This window comes from Coturnix japonica, chromosome 25 (assembly GCF_001577835.2).
Source record: "Coturnix japonica isolate 7356 chromosome 25, Coturnix japonica 2.1, whole genome shotgun sequence".
In the NCBI taxonomy this organism is placed as follows: Eukaryota; Metazoa; Chordata; class Aves; order Galliformes; family Phasianidae; genus Coturnix; species Coturnix japonica.
Genome location: NC_029540.1, coordinates 1,507,807 through 1,522,283, shown reverse-complemented (window position 1 = coordinate 1,522,283; position 14,477 = coordinate 1,507,807). Strand labels below are relative to the sequence as shown.

Here is a 14,477-nt window from a genome sequence, read left to right as displayed (position 1 = left end):
CCTTCCTTCCTTCCAGGACCCTGAGGAGCTCCTTCCTTCTTCCTTCCTTCCAGGACCCTGAGGAGCTCCTTCCCTTTTTTCCTCCCTTCCTTCCAGGACCCTGAGGAGCTCCTTCCCTTTCTTCCTCCCTTCCTTCCAGGACCCTGAGGAGCTCCTTCCCTTTCTTCCTTCCTTCCTTCCAGGACCCTGAGGAGCTCCTTCCCTTTCTTCCTTCCTTCCAGGACCCTGAGGAGCTTCTACCTTCTTCCTTCCTTCCAGGACCCTGAGAAGCTCCTTCCTTCCTTCCAGGACCCTGAGGAGCTCCTTCCTTCCCTTCCTTCCTTCCAGCACCTTGGGGGACTCATGGAGGGGAGGGTCCATCACCCATATCCCCCTCACATCCACCCCAGGTACAACACAGCACCTTAAAGAAAATAAATACCAAAACCGCTCAAAACCATCAAATTAACAAACTGTAATTTTTCTTTTTTTTTTCTCCAAAGATACATTTTCCATACACATCCATCATACACTGTAACAAAAAAAAGCAGTGTACATGAAATAAGAAAATAAATTAAATCCATAGCATAGGTAAAGGAGGACGCTCTAGACTGGAGTAGAGTCGAAAGTTTTCCAGCGATACAAGAGGCTCAAAAGTTTGTTTTAATAAGAATGCCTGCTAACAAGGGTCCAGCGAGTGTCTTAAGGTCAGTCCAACTGCTTAAAACAGTTTTCTTTTTTAAAGTTTATAACAGCCATTATTGTCCTGCAACAGGCAGAGAGCTATTATATCCTGGGAGAGGCGTGGTAAGATCCGAGTACAGCATTTGGGAGGGAGAAGATGGGTCCTTGCTGTGTTAGCCGTCCTCCTTGGGTGGTGTGTACCAACCTGAAAGGGGAACACAGATGGGTGAGGGATGAGGTTGAACATGAATGTAAACCCTATAAGCTGGAAATCACCCCAAAAACCAGCAGGAAAAAGCACTAAATAAAAGCTCCAACTTCTATGGCACTCAGGGAACACACATTGGACCTGCCCAGGAGGGCACCCAGCTCACTGGGCTGCTTTCCCTCTGTGTTATCCCAAGCTCACTGGGCTGCTTTCCCTCTGTTATCCCAAGCTTACTGGGCTGCTTTCCCTCTGTGTTATCCCAAGCTTACTGGGCTGCTTTCCCTCTGTGTTATCCCAAGCTCACTGGGCTGCTTTCCCTCTGTTATCCCAAGCTTACTGGGCTGCTTTCCCTCTGTGTTATTCCAAGCTCACTGGGCTGCTTTCCCTCTGTGTTATTCCAAGCTCACTGGGCTGCTTTCTCTGTGTTATTCCAAGCTCACTGGGCTGCTTTCCCTCTGTGTTATTCCAGGCTTACTGGGCTGCTTTCTCTGTGTTATTCCACACTAAATGGTGACATGCTGCTCTCAAGAAGCAGAGAGAAAGGCCCATCCCATCCCTCAGGCCTTACCATTCTTCTCATGGATCTGCACCAGGGATTTGTAGGACTGCTGTGCTCTTGTCAGGCTGTACTGATTCTGCAAGGGAAGTTGTAAGGTCAGTTCAGCTGGAAGCCACAGTAACAAAGCAGCTCAACAGACCTTCCCCTACACCAACCCACAGTGATGCATGGCTGGCTGCCTTTTCACTTGCATCTGCCCCTCCAAACCAATTTCCAGCTCACTTAGTGCAGAGAACGTACCCCATATACCTCCCCCCATCCCCTATATACCTCCCCCATCCCCTATATTAACCGCCCCCCCATCCCCTATATTTTACACTCCCCCCCATCCCGCTATGATACCTCCCCCCCATCCCCTATATACCTCCCCCCATCCTCCTATACTTACCTTCCCCCCCCATCCCCTATAATAACCTCCCCCCCCCCATGCACCCATAATATACCTCCCCCCATCCCCTATATACCATCCCCCACAGCATCCCCTATATACCTCCCCACCCCATTCCCCATATATTTACCTCCCCCCCATCCCCTAATACCTCCCCCCCATCCCCTATATACCCCCCCCCCCATCCCCTATATACCTCCCCAACCACCCTATTATACCTTCCCCCCATCCCCTATATACCTCCCCCCATCCCCTATATACCTCCCCCCATCCCCTTCCCAAAGACTCTTAGGGTTACAGCGCACCCACAGAAACCTCTGCGTGGGCAATTCCTGCCCCCAAACCACCCACAGGCGCTGCTCAGAGCAGAGCAGTTTTGTTCTTCCCAATCCCTGCCTGGCTGCCCCACACCATTGAGCCTTACCTTATTGGCTCCAAATTGCACTCGTGCTTTTCCTTTCACCAAAGTGGCATTGATCTGCATGATGACTGATTCTATTGAATAGGCGCTGCTCCAGCCCTGAGGGTCAAAGCACACACAGCAGAGAGATCAGTGTGGATGGGAGCACATGCTGAGCCTCCCATAGGCAGAGGAAGGGCTTCTCCAAGCCCTGTGCATGCAGCACAAGCCTTTAAGCTGTTGGCAGGAGCAGGATTTGGCTGCCAGCAGGGTGAGAGCAGCAACACAGGAATCAGGCTTTGAGCTCTGGGACTCACCTGTTTGGTAAGCAGCTCCATGCAGATGGCACCACCACCCAGGACATACCTTGGGGAAGGAATATGGGCAATGTTAGGTCAGAAATGGATGCAGTCTCACCCATCTCCTGCTCAAATCAAACAGAAAAACCCAAGGAAACTAAAAGAAAGGAAGAAAGAAGCAGAGCTGGAGACCACTGTGAGTAGAGCCAACAGTTACTTACCCCCCTGACAGCACTGGGGACACAACCCTTACGAATGGTGGATCGAAAGGAAAGTTATCCTGGAACAAGAGAAGGGAATCACATTGAGAAACATCTGCTCTGGTGGCTCAGGACACAAGGAGTGCATTGAGGATGCTGGGGTTTGGGAAGCCTTACTTTAAAGGAGAAGTTTAGGAGGATGAAATCTGTTCCTTCTTTTTCTTTGAGGATCTGGAGATCGTTGTGCAAAGCGCTATCCTCGTCAACCCTGTTGGAAGGGAAGCCCAGAGGCTCAGAGTGGAAGTGATGCATGTTGACAAAGCCACACTAGATGCCAATGGAGCCCAGAGCTCCCATACCTGCACAACCCAGCTGCCATAGGGGAGGGGGCCTGGGCTTCACACCCAGAGGGCAGTGACAGCATTCACTGCCAGCATTCTGCTCCTGGTTTCCAGAGAAGACCATCAAACCCTTTTTTTGCATGCCAGCTTAAAAATAAAGACCGCCCGGCCCAAAGGAAAGGCAGCAACTGGTGTCTGGAGGGTGTGAGAGCTCGGGGTTTTGCCTGATGCAGCTCTTCCAGGACTCTAGGAACAGCAGACAGACTTGCAGAGCCCTCAGATTAACTCATGTTTCTCTGGAGAGAAGTCAGCTGCCCACTGGGGTACTGGGGTCCCACTAAGAGGCCAACCCAAGCTCTGCCCTACTCACTGCCCTCTGCTCAATGGGGATGTTTTGGGTCCCACCATCAAGATTCCACCATCCCAAACCGTGCCACCTACTTCAGGAGTTTGACGTTCCAATCGTACAGGCTGTCATTCACTAGTTCAACTGCATAGTATCCTGCAAAGGCAAAAAGAAATGGGTCAGAAGAGGTGGGAGTGGACAGGGGGATGCAAATCCCCTCAGCCCTTCAGCATGTCCTCAGCCTGGCACAGATTATCCCACAAAGGAACCATCATGATGTGGGTGGTTCTGTGGCTCCTTATTGAGCCACAGCATCCCAAAACCTGAAGCTCTGCCCACGAGAGCTGAGCACACAGCGAAGGATCCATCCCTGTGACCCACCAGGTGCCACCCTGAAGGACAAGAGAAGCCCCAGGCTCGCAGGGATCACAGTACTCACCGCCCTTGAAACTTGGTGATCTGTAAATATCCCTGAGCTCCTTCATTAGCCGGTCAGTGGCCTGCACAGACCCAGACACTGCACCCTGCAAGGAATCAGGAGGGGAGAAGCTGCTGTGTTAACACTGCTCCCATCACAACCAATGCCCAGACCACAGCTCCTGCCCAGCCCCCAAACCAGACCTTGCCGTGCCCCCTCCCTCTCTCAAGTTGTCCCTTTGCATCAACTCCCCTTGCCTCAAACAAACACATCAGTCACACAGTGCAGCTGCAGCAAAAGCATCTCCCTGCTCTCTCAGCCCAGGAGCATAAAACACAACCCACCACCCTTCTTCATGGCAAGAGGTGAAGCCCAACTCCTGGTAGCACAGGGGATCCCCCAGTCCTATTGCAGGAAAGCTTCCTGAAGCCTGGGAGCACTTCTCCAGCTTCCAATACCCTCAGCCATCCCCAGGAGCCACTGCTATACCCATAGCCAGAACTGGCCCCTTTAACTCAGGCCCCTCTGCTTCCCCAACCCTCCCGCCCTCCGGGAGGCACGTACATTTAAGTAATCTTGCCTCTGGTTCTTTTTTATTTTCTCTAAAATGGCCAAGTTTTCCTTCCCAATGCCTTCATCCTCGGATTTCTTCCCGTCTGCTGGCTCTTCTTCTTTCATCTCATAGTGGTCCAAGTCCTCTGAGTCCTATGAGGGAGAGAGAGGAGAGATGGCACCAGACCCAGCTCCCTGCTCTGAGTGCAGAGATGTGTGGTCGGAATCCTTTGGGCAGAGGGATCCCAAGCACAAGCACATTGGGGAAGAGAAGACTTTAGCACAAGGCCTGGACACGCTCAATGAGGAAGCTTCAGGCACCCGGCTCCGTCCTGTGCCAAAGCCAGCAGGGCAGACAGGCACATTTCCCTTTCCAGATTTAAATTGGGTTCACACAAGCTCTTTGTTCACTCAATCCTCCCTCTGCCAAGTCTCACGCCTGGTTATAATTAGCCATTAATCTTACAGATGCTCCCCAACGAGCCTCATGTGGCTGAAGAGAGCTGCACGTTGGCTCCAACAGCCCCGTGCCACGTTTCTGAGGCTGGAACCAAGCGTGGGCGCTGCTGCTGGGCAGGATTATCCCCGCTGTGTGGATGCTGAGCACAAACACGGGTCAGCAGGAGCACAAGAACGGACTCACAAGACCCACAGGATGTTTTGCTCTCAAAGAGAGGTCACATTGCACAGCGTATCTGGAGGCTCCTCTATCAGCTCAGCTCTCGCTCTGCTCTCAGTGATCTCTCCAGCAAGGGCAGGAGCTCTGCCCCCTCATCCCATTCCATAGCAGCATCCATTAGACCGATGTGTGCAATACTACATCAGCAAAAAACAGCTGCAGCCATCAGGGACATGCAGGCACAGCCGCAGCATAAGCGTGCTGAGTTGGGCTGCCTGCAAATGGCTGTGGATACACAGAGCTCCAGCATTGGTATTAAATCCTCTAAGCAAGTGCTTGCTTCAGCCTCACAGGCCTATCTGCTGCTATTCTGGAAGAGCAGCCCTTTGGGAAAGGCTTTGACATTTTTAGACCATCACAAAGGGAAAATAGATCCTCCCAGAAAATCCCTTGAGTGGATTAACCTGTATATAGTGCATCTCTGCAACAGGGCACGGCCCAGCAAGAAACCTTTGCTCTCCACGACAGCGCAGCCTGCTGCACAAAGCGAGGTGATAGCACAGAGCACGAGGGGGGCAACGCTTCTTGCTAACTCACTTCCTGAGGGATTTCTTCCCCAGCTTACAGGAGCACAAGGATTTACACAGCACAGATTGACCCAGGAGCAGCGAGCTTGCAGACAAGCAGTTTAAGCCTCCGAGTTTCCTCCAGGGACCTTTGGAAAGGCTTCTGTTTAGCAAGATATATGCTTGGCTAAAAGCCCAACAAGTGCTTGGCTGCTGCCAAGTGACCTGCCCTGTGGTTCCACAGCGCTCTGAGGTGCACAGACCTCAAGCACCCGATGAGAAGCGCATCGACACGACATCACCATGGAGATTTTCAAGATTATTCCACCCACTTCTAGAGATCTCGAAACCACAAACCAAACAACCGGAGCCTGTGGGTTTTTTCAGTGTGATATTCTCAGCCTGCATTGAAGCGTGGCTGCCTCTGCCTCTCCTGCCAATTATCTCCCTCACACGTCGAGCCATCCCACCAAATCTTCTCTGCAGGAGTCCCAATTTTCATGCTGTGGATCTCCTGCCAACGATGGCAACTCAGCCCCACAAACACATCCCAGCAATCAAATCACTTGTGAGCAAATCTCAGCCTCCAAAGCACGGCAGCACAAACTGAGAACCCATCTGAGGGGCTCTGACCTCATTTACCTGCCCCTCAAGAGGTCACTGCTGCAGTTCCTTTGTGTTTTGCCAATCACAGAATGACCCAGGTTAGAAGGGACCTCAAGGATCATGTAGTTCCAACCCCCCAATGCATCACTCCTGCTTGCTAACCAGGATTTGCACAGCAAGAAAACAATGAGAACAAGTAAGTTTGAAGCCAAACTGGCTCCAATGGGCTCTTGTGCTGCCTGGCCTCCTCCAGCTTCACCCAAACACGACCTCTGTGCCTCAGCACATCTCATAGACATTTAACAGCTGCCTGGTGCACAGCGAGGAGGCACTTACCTCTGGCATCTCTTCATCTTCCTCTTCAGAGGACACCTCTTCCTGCGTGCTCTATGAGGACAAGAAAACAAAGATCACATTGTGAGCTTCCTCTGGCAACGCCCCCCTGCTTTCTAAGATGCTCCTGAGGTGAGATTTACACACAGAACCAACTTAAAGGCAGAACGAAGCCAAGAACCTTTATAGAAGGTTATAAACCTGAGTAGCTACAGAGGAACGAGGCGAGGGAAGCAGTCAAAAGAAATCAGATAAGAAACATCTCAAACACTGTCAGGCATTAAACCAGAGAGATAAAGCCAGGCCCACTGAGCTGACCAGGCAGCAGCACTAAGGGAGAAGAAATAGACCCTCACCTGCTGCAGCTCTCTTGCAGGGTTAGGAAGCCTTTAAAAGAAGGCAGCTCCAAAAATGAGACCAGAAAACTCCACCCTGAGGAGTCCCTCACCTGTTCTGCCGGCAGAGGTTGGTCCAACATTTCCACATCGGGATGCTGGGGGAGGTTGTAGAGTTTGCACAGGTCTGAAATTATTCGCTTCAGGTGCTGCAGAAGCTGCACAAAGAGCAGGCAGGTGTCAGAGGAACACAGCAGCACAAGGAGCTGAGGCTCAGCCATCCCCAGCACCCCCTCAGGACCCCACAGATGCTCCTTTCTGCCCTCCAAGCACAGTAGGATCAAACTCCAAGTGCAAATGCATGGGATGGCACACTGATAGGAAGCAGAACTGCTGATGTTGTGAGTCCTAAACCCTCAGTGGGAGCAGAAACATGCCCCCACCTCAGCAGGTTCAACACTGAGGCTATGAACAGCCATACCCCCCCCATCAGCACTTCTCACCAGTGTATTTCCTTTCCTGACTTCCACCAGCCTCTCCAGGATAGCTGCCAGGTTGGGATCATCCGACTCCACGGACCAGATGGGGGGAACAGCTGGATAAGACTCCTAAGAGGAAAGAGAAAGGATTGAGCACTGTAAAACCCACAATACTCTGATGGCTCAGGGGGAGCTTAATGGGATCTTGGTGCTCTGGGGGCAGAGAGGGGCTCATGATACACTGATAATGGTGCATCTCATGCTGGGATGGAAGTGCTGTAAGGTTCCCACTCACATTACCACTGCTGGGGTGCTGCTATAGGGCTCCCTATGATAGAGATGCAGCCCCACAACACTTGTGAAGCTCCATGTGTGGATGCTAAATAAACCCAGAGCCCACCCCACCATTATGAGCTACCTCTGGCAACGCTCCCCTGCTTTCTAAGCCGCTCCTGAGGTGAGATTTACACACAGAACTTAATTTAAAGCCAAGAACCTTCATAGAAGGTTATAAACCTGAGCAGCTACACAGGAGCATCCCATAAACATCCCATCCCTGGTGTGGTGCTGGAGAACCCCCTTTGGAGCTGCGTGGTGCCAAGAGGGGCTCATGATACACTGCTAATGCCTGGTTGTGCATCTCATGCTGGGATGGAAGTGCTGTAAGGTTCCCACTCACATTACCTCTGCTGGGGTGCTGCTACAGGGCTCCCCGTGATAGAGATACAGCCCCACAACCCTTGTGAGGTGGATGGAAACCCCGTGGGTGGATGCTAAATAAACCCAGAGCCCACCCCACCATTATGAGCTACCTCTGGCAATGCTCCCCTGCTTTCTAAGATGCTTCTTGAGGTGAGATTTACACACAGAACTAATTTAAAGCCAAGAACCTTCATAGTAGGTTATAAACCTGAGCAGCTACACAGGAGCATCCCATAAACATCCCATCCCTGGTGTGGTGCTGGAGAAGCCCCTCTGGAGCTACGGCAGCAACGTGGTGCCCGTTGGCCCCAATCGAACCGGGCAGGGGTCGGTCCCACCGCCCGGTGCTACGGAGCTCGAACGTTCACGTCCCCGGTGCCCCGACACGACACAGCACCGAACCCTCAGGCCCCACAAACGGCCGCAGCCCCCCCAGGCCGCTTCCCAACGCCCCCGAACACCGACCGGTACCGCCCCAGAGCCGCTCCTAGGCCTCACCCCGACCCGTTAACCGCCGGTCTCGACCCTCACCGTGATGTTACAGTGGATACGGACGGGTCCGGGCGGCGGCCCCCGGGATGCGGAACCCCCGGCCCTGGCACCGAGCCCCGGTACAAACTCGCAGCTGATCTCATCGGGGCAGGCGCTGCCGATACGGAACCGCTCGTGGCCGCGGTGGAAGATGGACTCGAGCAACCGGAGCTCCCGTTTCAAGAGCCGCCCGGCCGGGGCTGCTGCTGCTGTTGCTGCTGCCGCCGTCGCCGCCAACCCGGCCCCGCTCCGCCCGGCTCCACCCGCCGCCGCCTGCGACCCCGCCGCCTCCTCCGCCCCCGCCCGCTGCATCTTCCCATGGAGGGACCCGCTCCGCCCCGACGGCCCCGGGCCCCGCCGCAGACCCCGGAGCCGGCCCAAGATGGCGGCGGGATGGCCCCGCGCGCCGGAAGTGACCCCTCCCGCAGGGAGCGGAAGGGGCGGGGACAACAGCAGGAAGTAGCCGCGAAAGAGAGGCGGGGTTGGGCCGAACGCCGGAAGTGACGTAGTGAAGCGATGCGGTGTGGAGGGAGGCCGAGGGGGCGGGGCCTCTGAGCTGAAGGGGCGTGGCCTAAGGGTGAGTTGGCGTGGCTTATGGGAGGGGGCGTGGCCTAAGGGCGAGGGGGCGGGGCCAGGCTCGCCCCGGTTTTCGGGTCCCGGAGGTCGGTGTCCCGGTGCGGGCGGGGCTCTCCCGAGGCTCCGGGCCTGAGCGGATCCGAGCGGGTCCAGCCGGTACCGAGCCAGCACAGAGCGGGGGCGTCTACGGGGGGGGGGCACCGGGAGCTGCCCGCTTCCATCACTGCTCGGTTCCCGGTGCCCCCCGCCCCCCCCGTCCCCATCCCGGTGCTCCCGGTGGCGGGGGCGGGGCGGCTGCGGCCCCATTGACGGCGGCGGAGCGGGGCACAGCGCACGGCACCGCCTCCCGACCGGGGCCGCCCCGCCCGGGGCCGCCGCCGCCGCCGGTTCCAGCACCGCGGAGAGCGCGGGCAGCACCGGGGACAGCGCCGGGACAGCGGCACCGGGACCGGCACCGGCGGAGGCAGCGGGGCCGCCCTCATGGCGCTGCTCCGCTTCCTCTGCCTCCTCGCCGCGCTCCGACGTAAGAACCGGCACCGGGTAGAGGCTGGAGGGGGGGGGGTATGAACCGAAGGGACGGGGCTGCGGCGGGCCCGGGGCTGCTCCCGGTATAGACAGCGATGTCGGGGGGAGGGGCGGGGAAGGCCCGTTACCGCCCCGCAATGCCCGGGGTCCGGCCGGGCTGGGACGGGGGGGTGCGGCTCTGGGATGCTCTCTGCTCCCCCACCCCCTCTCGGTGCTGTTTGGACCCCCCGGGGCACCGGGAACCCGACGGGAATCCCCCGCCCCCTCCCCTCCCCACCCCGGTCCACCGGGAGCAGCGGCACCGACGTGGGAACAGCCGCAGCCGGACAGACCCGCACGCTCACGGCATCACGGCTGCACCGTCAGATTGCACACACACACACACACACACACACACAGTCATGTCACCCCATCACTCCCATTCGCCATCATCCCATCACATCCATGCTCACTCCATCACCCCGTTACACACACACCCCATCACACACTCGTCCCATCACCACCCCATCACACACCCATCCCACCACCCCATTACACACTCACCCATCACACACACACCCCATTACACACTCGTCCCATCACCACCCCATCTCACACCCACCCCATTACACACTCACCCCATCACTCCACCACCCTGTTACACTCTCAGCCCATCACACTCACACCCCATCACACACCGATCCCATCACCCCATTACACACTCACCCCATCACACACACCCCATCACACACCCATCCCATCACTCCACCACCCCATTACACACTCACCCATCCCATTGCTTCATCACCCCGTTACACACTCACATTCACCCCGTTGCACCCCATCACACACTCATCCCATCACCCCATCAATTCTTTACACGCTCACACTCCATCACATGCTCACACCCCATCTCTCCATCGCTCACTCACCCCATCGCTCCATTACACACCCATTAAATCACTCCATCACCCCATTACACACTCACTCCATCACACTCACACCCCATCTCACACCCATCCCATCACCACCCCATCACACCCCCATCCCATCACCCCATCACACACCCATCCCATTACCCCATTACACACTCACCCCATCACTCCACCACCCCATTACACACCCACCCCATCACATATTCGTCCCATCACCACCCCATCACACACCCATCCCACCACCCCATTACACACTCACCCTATCACACTCACACCCCATCACACACCCATCCCATCACCCCACTACACACCCATCTCATCACCCCACCACCCCATTACACACTCACCCCATCACCCCACCACCCCATTACACACTCACCCTATCACACACATACCCCATCACACACCCATCCCATCACTCCACCATCCCATTACATGCTCATCCTATCACACACTCACCCCATCTCACACCCATCCCATCACCCCATTACACACTCACCCCATCACTCCACCACCCCATTACACACTCACCCTATCACACTCACACCCCATCTCACACCCACCCCATCACACACTCACCCCATCACCCACCCATCCCATCACCACCCCATTACCCCCTCACACCCTCCCCATCACACCCCACTACCCCATCACACACCCACCCCACCATCTCACCACCCCCTCACACACACCCCCATTACACCCCCACCTCCCACACCCCCCCCAGCCCCCCAGCCCCCCCAGCCCCCCTGGCTCATCCCCCTCCCCGCAGGCATCCTGTGCACGGACACGGAGGAGCGCCTGGTTGAGTATCTGCTGGATCCCGCACGATACAACAAACTCATCCGCCCGGCCACCAACGGCTCCCAGCTCGTCACCGTGCAGCTCATGGTGTCACTGGCACAGCTCATCAGTGTGGTGAGTGCTGGGACCCAGCATGGAACGGGCACCCCATAACCACCCCCAGGACCCCATAACTACCCCCAGGACCCCTATAACCCCCCAGGACCCCATACTCCCCACCCGGTCCCCATAACACCCCCAGACCCCATAACCATCCCCAGGACCCCTATAACCCCCTCCAGGACCCCATACTCCCCACCCGGTCCCCATAACACCCCCAGACCCCATAACCCCCCCCAGGACCCCTATAACCCCCCCCAGGACCCCATACTCCCCACCCGGTCCCCATAACACCCCCAGACCCCATAACCCGCCCCCAGGACCCGATAACCCTGCCCCAGAACCCATAACCACCCCCAGGACCCCTATAACCCCCCCAGGACCCCATACTCCCCACTCGGTCCCCATAACACCCCCAGACCCCATAACCCCCCCAGGACCCCATTACACACCTAGATCCCATAACCCCCCCCAGGACCCGATAACTCCGTGCCCTAGACCCCATACTCCCCCCCCCAGGATCCGATAACCACCCCCACGTCCACATACTATCCTCCCTGGACACCATAACCCCTCCAGGATTCCATACAACCCCCCAGGACCCCATACTCCCACCCGGTCCCCATAACACCCCCAGACCCCATACTCCCCCTCAGGACCCCATAATCCCGCCCCAGACCCCATAATCCCCCCCCAGGACCTGATAACTCCCCACCCCAGACCTCATACTCCCCGCTAGAATCCCATAACCACCCCCAGGACCCCATACTATCCCCCCTGGACACCATAACCGCCCAGGATCCCATACGCCCCCCCAGGACCCCAGAATCCCAGAACCATCCCCAGGGCCCCTTAGCCCCTCTCCCTCCCAGGGTCTCATAACCCTCCCCAGGACCCTATAACCACCCCCAGCACCCCATAACCACTCCCCCCCCGGCACCCTGTAACTGCCCCTCTTCTCTCTGCAGCACGAGCGGGAGCAGATCATGACCACCAACGTGTGGCTGACCCAGGTGAGCCCCACGAGAGGGACCCCCATAACACCTGCTATGGGGACCTCCATACCCTCCTGCCTTGTGCCCTGTGATCCCCCTGCCCCAGGACCACATCCCATTTTGGTTCCCCTTTGCCCTGTGCCCTGGAAATCCCTGGGACCCCCTTATACCCCAATTGGGATCCTCACATCCCCTTCCCCTTGACACCAACTGTCCTGGGTCTCACATAGACCCCCTATAGCCCATGATTTGGGACTCCTGTGCCCCATCCCACTGCTCTGGGACCCCCCTACCTCCTGTGCTGGGACCTCTTTGCCCCATAACCCCCCCATTGCCCCCTCCCTGTGGTGGGGCCACACTGAGCACAGCTGCTGGCAGGAATGGGAGGACTATCGCCTCACCTGGAAACCAGAGGACTTTGACAACATGAAGAAGGTCCGCCTGCCCTCCAAGCACATCTGGCTGCCTGATGTGGTACTCTACAACAAGTAGGTGCTTTATGGGATGTGTATATGTGCTGGTGGGTGGGGGGATGTGCATACCCCGACCTCAGGGCTGACAGTGCATCCCATCAACCCAGCGCCGACGGGATGTACGAGGTCTCCTTCTACTCCAACGCCGTCATCTCCTACGACGGCAGCATCTTCTGGCTGCCACCCGCCATCTACAAGAGCGCCTGCAAGATCGAGGTGAAGCATTTCCCCTTCGACCAACAGAACTGCACCATGAAGTTCCGTTCTTGGACCTACGACCGCACCGAGATCGACCTGGTGTTAAAGAGCGAAGTGGCCAGTCTGGATGATTTCACACCCAGCGGAGAGTGGGACATCGTGGCGTTGCCGGGACGGCGCAATGAGAACCCGGATGACTCCACCTACGTAGACATCACCTACGACTTCATCATCCAGCGCAAGCCACTCTTCTACACCATCAACCTCATCATCCCCTGCCTGCTCATCTCCTGCCTGACCGTCCTGGTCTTCTACCTGCCCTCCGATTGCGGTGAGAAGATCACACTCTGCATCTCTGTCCTTCTGTCCCTCACCGTCTTCTTGCTGCTCATCTCCAAAATCGTTCCCCCCACCTCTCTGGACGTGCCGCTGGTGGGGAAGTACCTCATGTTCACCATGGTACTGGTGACCTTCTCAATAGTTACTAGTGTCTGCGTTCTCAATGTCCACCATAGATCTCCAAGTACTCACACCATGCCTCCATGGGTGCGCACCCTGTTCCTCCGCAAGCTCCCAGCGCTGCTGTTCATGAAGCAGCCGCAGCAGAACTGCGCAAGGCAACGCCTGCGCCAGCGTCGCCAAACCCAAGAGCGAGCAGCAGCCGCTACGCTTTTCCTTCGGGCTGGTGCACGTTCCTGTGCCTGCTATGCCAACCCTGGGGCTGCTAAAGCCGAAGGGATCAATGGTTACCGGGAGCAGCAGGGGCAAGGGACGGACCCGGCTACACCGTGCGGCTGCGGGTTGGAAGAGGCGGTGGAGGGAGTGCGCTTCATTGCGGACCACATGCGTAGTGAGGACGACGACCAGAGTGTGAGTTGGGGTAGGGTGGGGTGAAAGGGGAGATACGTGGGGAAGGAGGAGGGAAGAGGGGTTGGGGGGCTGGCAGAGTCGTAAGGTGCTGGTATGGGGTGTTGGTGGGGTCCAAGGCAGTGTTATGGGGTGCAGGCAGGGCTGTGGGGCATGGGATGTTGGCAGTGTTATGGGGTGCAGGCGGGGCTATGGGGCATGGGATGTAGGCAGTGTTATGGGGGGCAGGGGGGGCTATGGGGCATGGGATGTAGGCAGTGTTATGGGGTGCAGGGGGAGCTATGGGGCATGGGATGTAGGCAATGTTATGGGGTACAGGGGAGCTATGGGGCATGGGATGTAGGCAGTGTTATGGGGTGCAGGCAGGGCTATGGGGCATGGGATGTAGGTAGTGTTATGGGGTGCAGGGGGGGCTATAGGGCATGGGATGTAGGCAATGTTATGGGGTGCAGGGGGGGCTATAGGGCATGGGATGTAGGCA

General features: G+C 56.9%; 2 protein-coding genes across 3 annotated transcripts in view; one reads left to right on the top strand and one right to left on the bottom strand.

Annotated features, from left to right (window-relative positions):
• Window positions 1-439: 439 nt before the first annotated feature.
• UBE2Q1 (ubiquitin conjugating enzyme E2 Q1) lies at window positions 440-8,945 on the bottom strand. The gene is made up of 13 exons (XM_015884535.2): window positions 8,546-8,945; window positions 7,337-7,441; window positions 6,947-7,051; window positions 6,502-6,552; window positions 4,387-4,527; window positions 3,844-3,928; window positions 3,500-3,560; window positions 2,895-2,985; window positions 2,739-2,797; window positions 2,536-2,584; window positions 2,243-2,338; window positions 1,440-1,506; window positions 440-868 (listed from the first exon to the last, which is right to left on the bottom strand). Exons 1-13 carry the CDS (start codon window positions 8,855-8,857, stop codon window positions 837-839), a joined length of 1,254 nt encoding a protein of 417 aa, XP_015740021.1. The 5' UTR covers window positions 8,858-8,945; the 3' UTR covers window positions 440-836.
• Window positions 8,946-8,992: 47 nt separating this feature from the next.
• Window positions 8,993-14,477, top strand: part of CHRNB2 (cholinergic receptor nicotinic beta 2 subunit) — a 7,009-nt gene continuing 1,524 nt past the window's right edge. The window contains exons 1-5 of one of the 2 annotated variants that reach the window (XM_015884534.2): window positions 8,993-9,122; window positions 11,333-11,478; window positions 12,432-12,476; window positions 12,837-12,946; window positions 13,039-14,005. In XM_015884534.2, the coding sequence (XP_015740020.1) occupies window positions 11,449-11,478; window positions 12,432-12,476; window positions 12,837-12,946; window positions 13,039-14,005 (1,152 nt within the window). In that variant the 5' untranslated portion in view covers window positions 8,993-9,122; window positions 11,333-11,448. Of the gene's footprint in view, window positions 9,123-9,160; window positions 9,645-11,332; window positions 11,479-12,431; window positions 12,477-12,836; window positions 12,947-13,038; window positions 14,006-14,477 lie in introns of those variants that run through there. The other variant, XM_015884533.2, reaches the window with a different exon arrangement.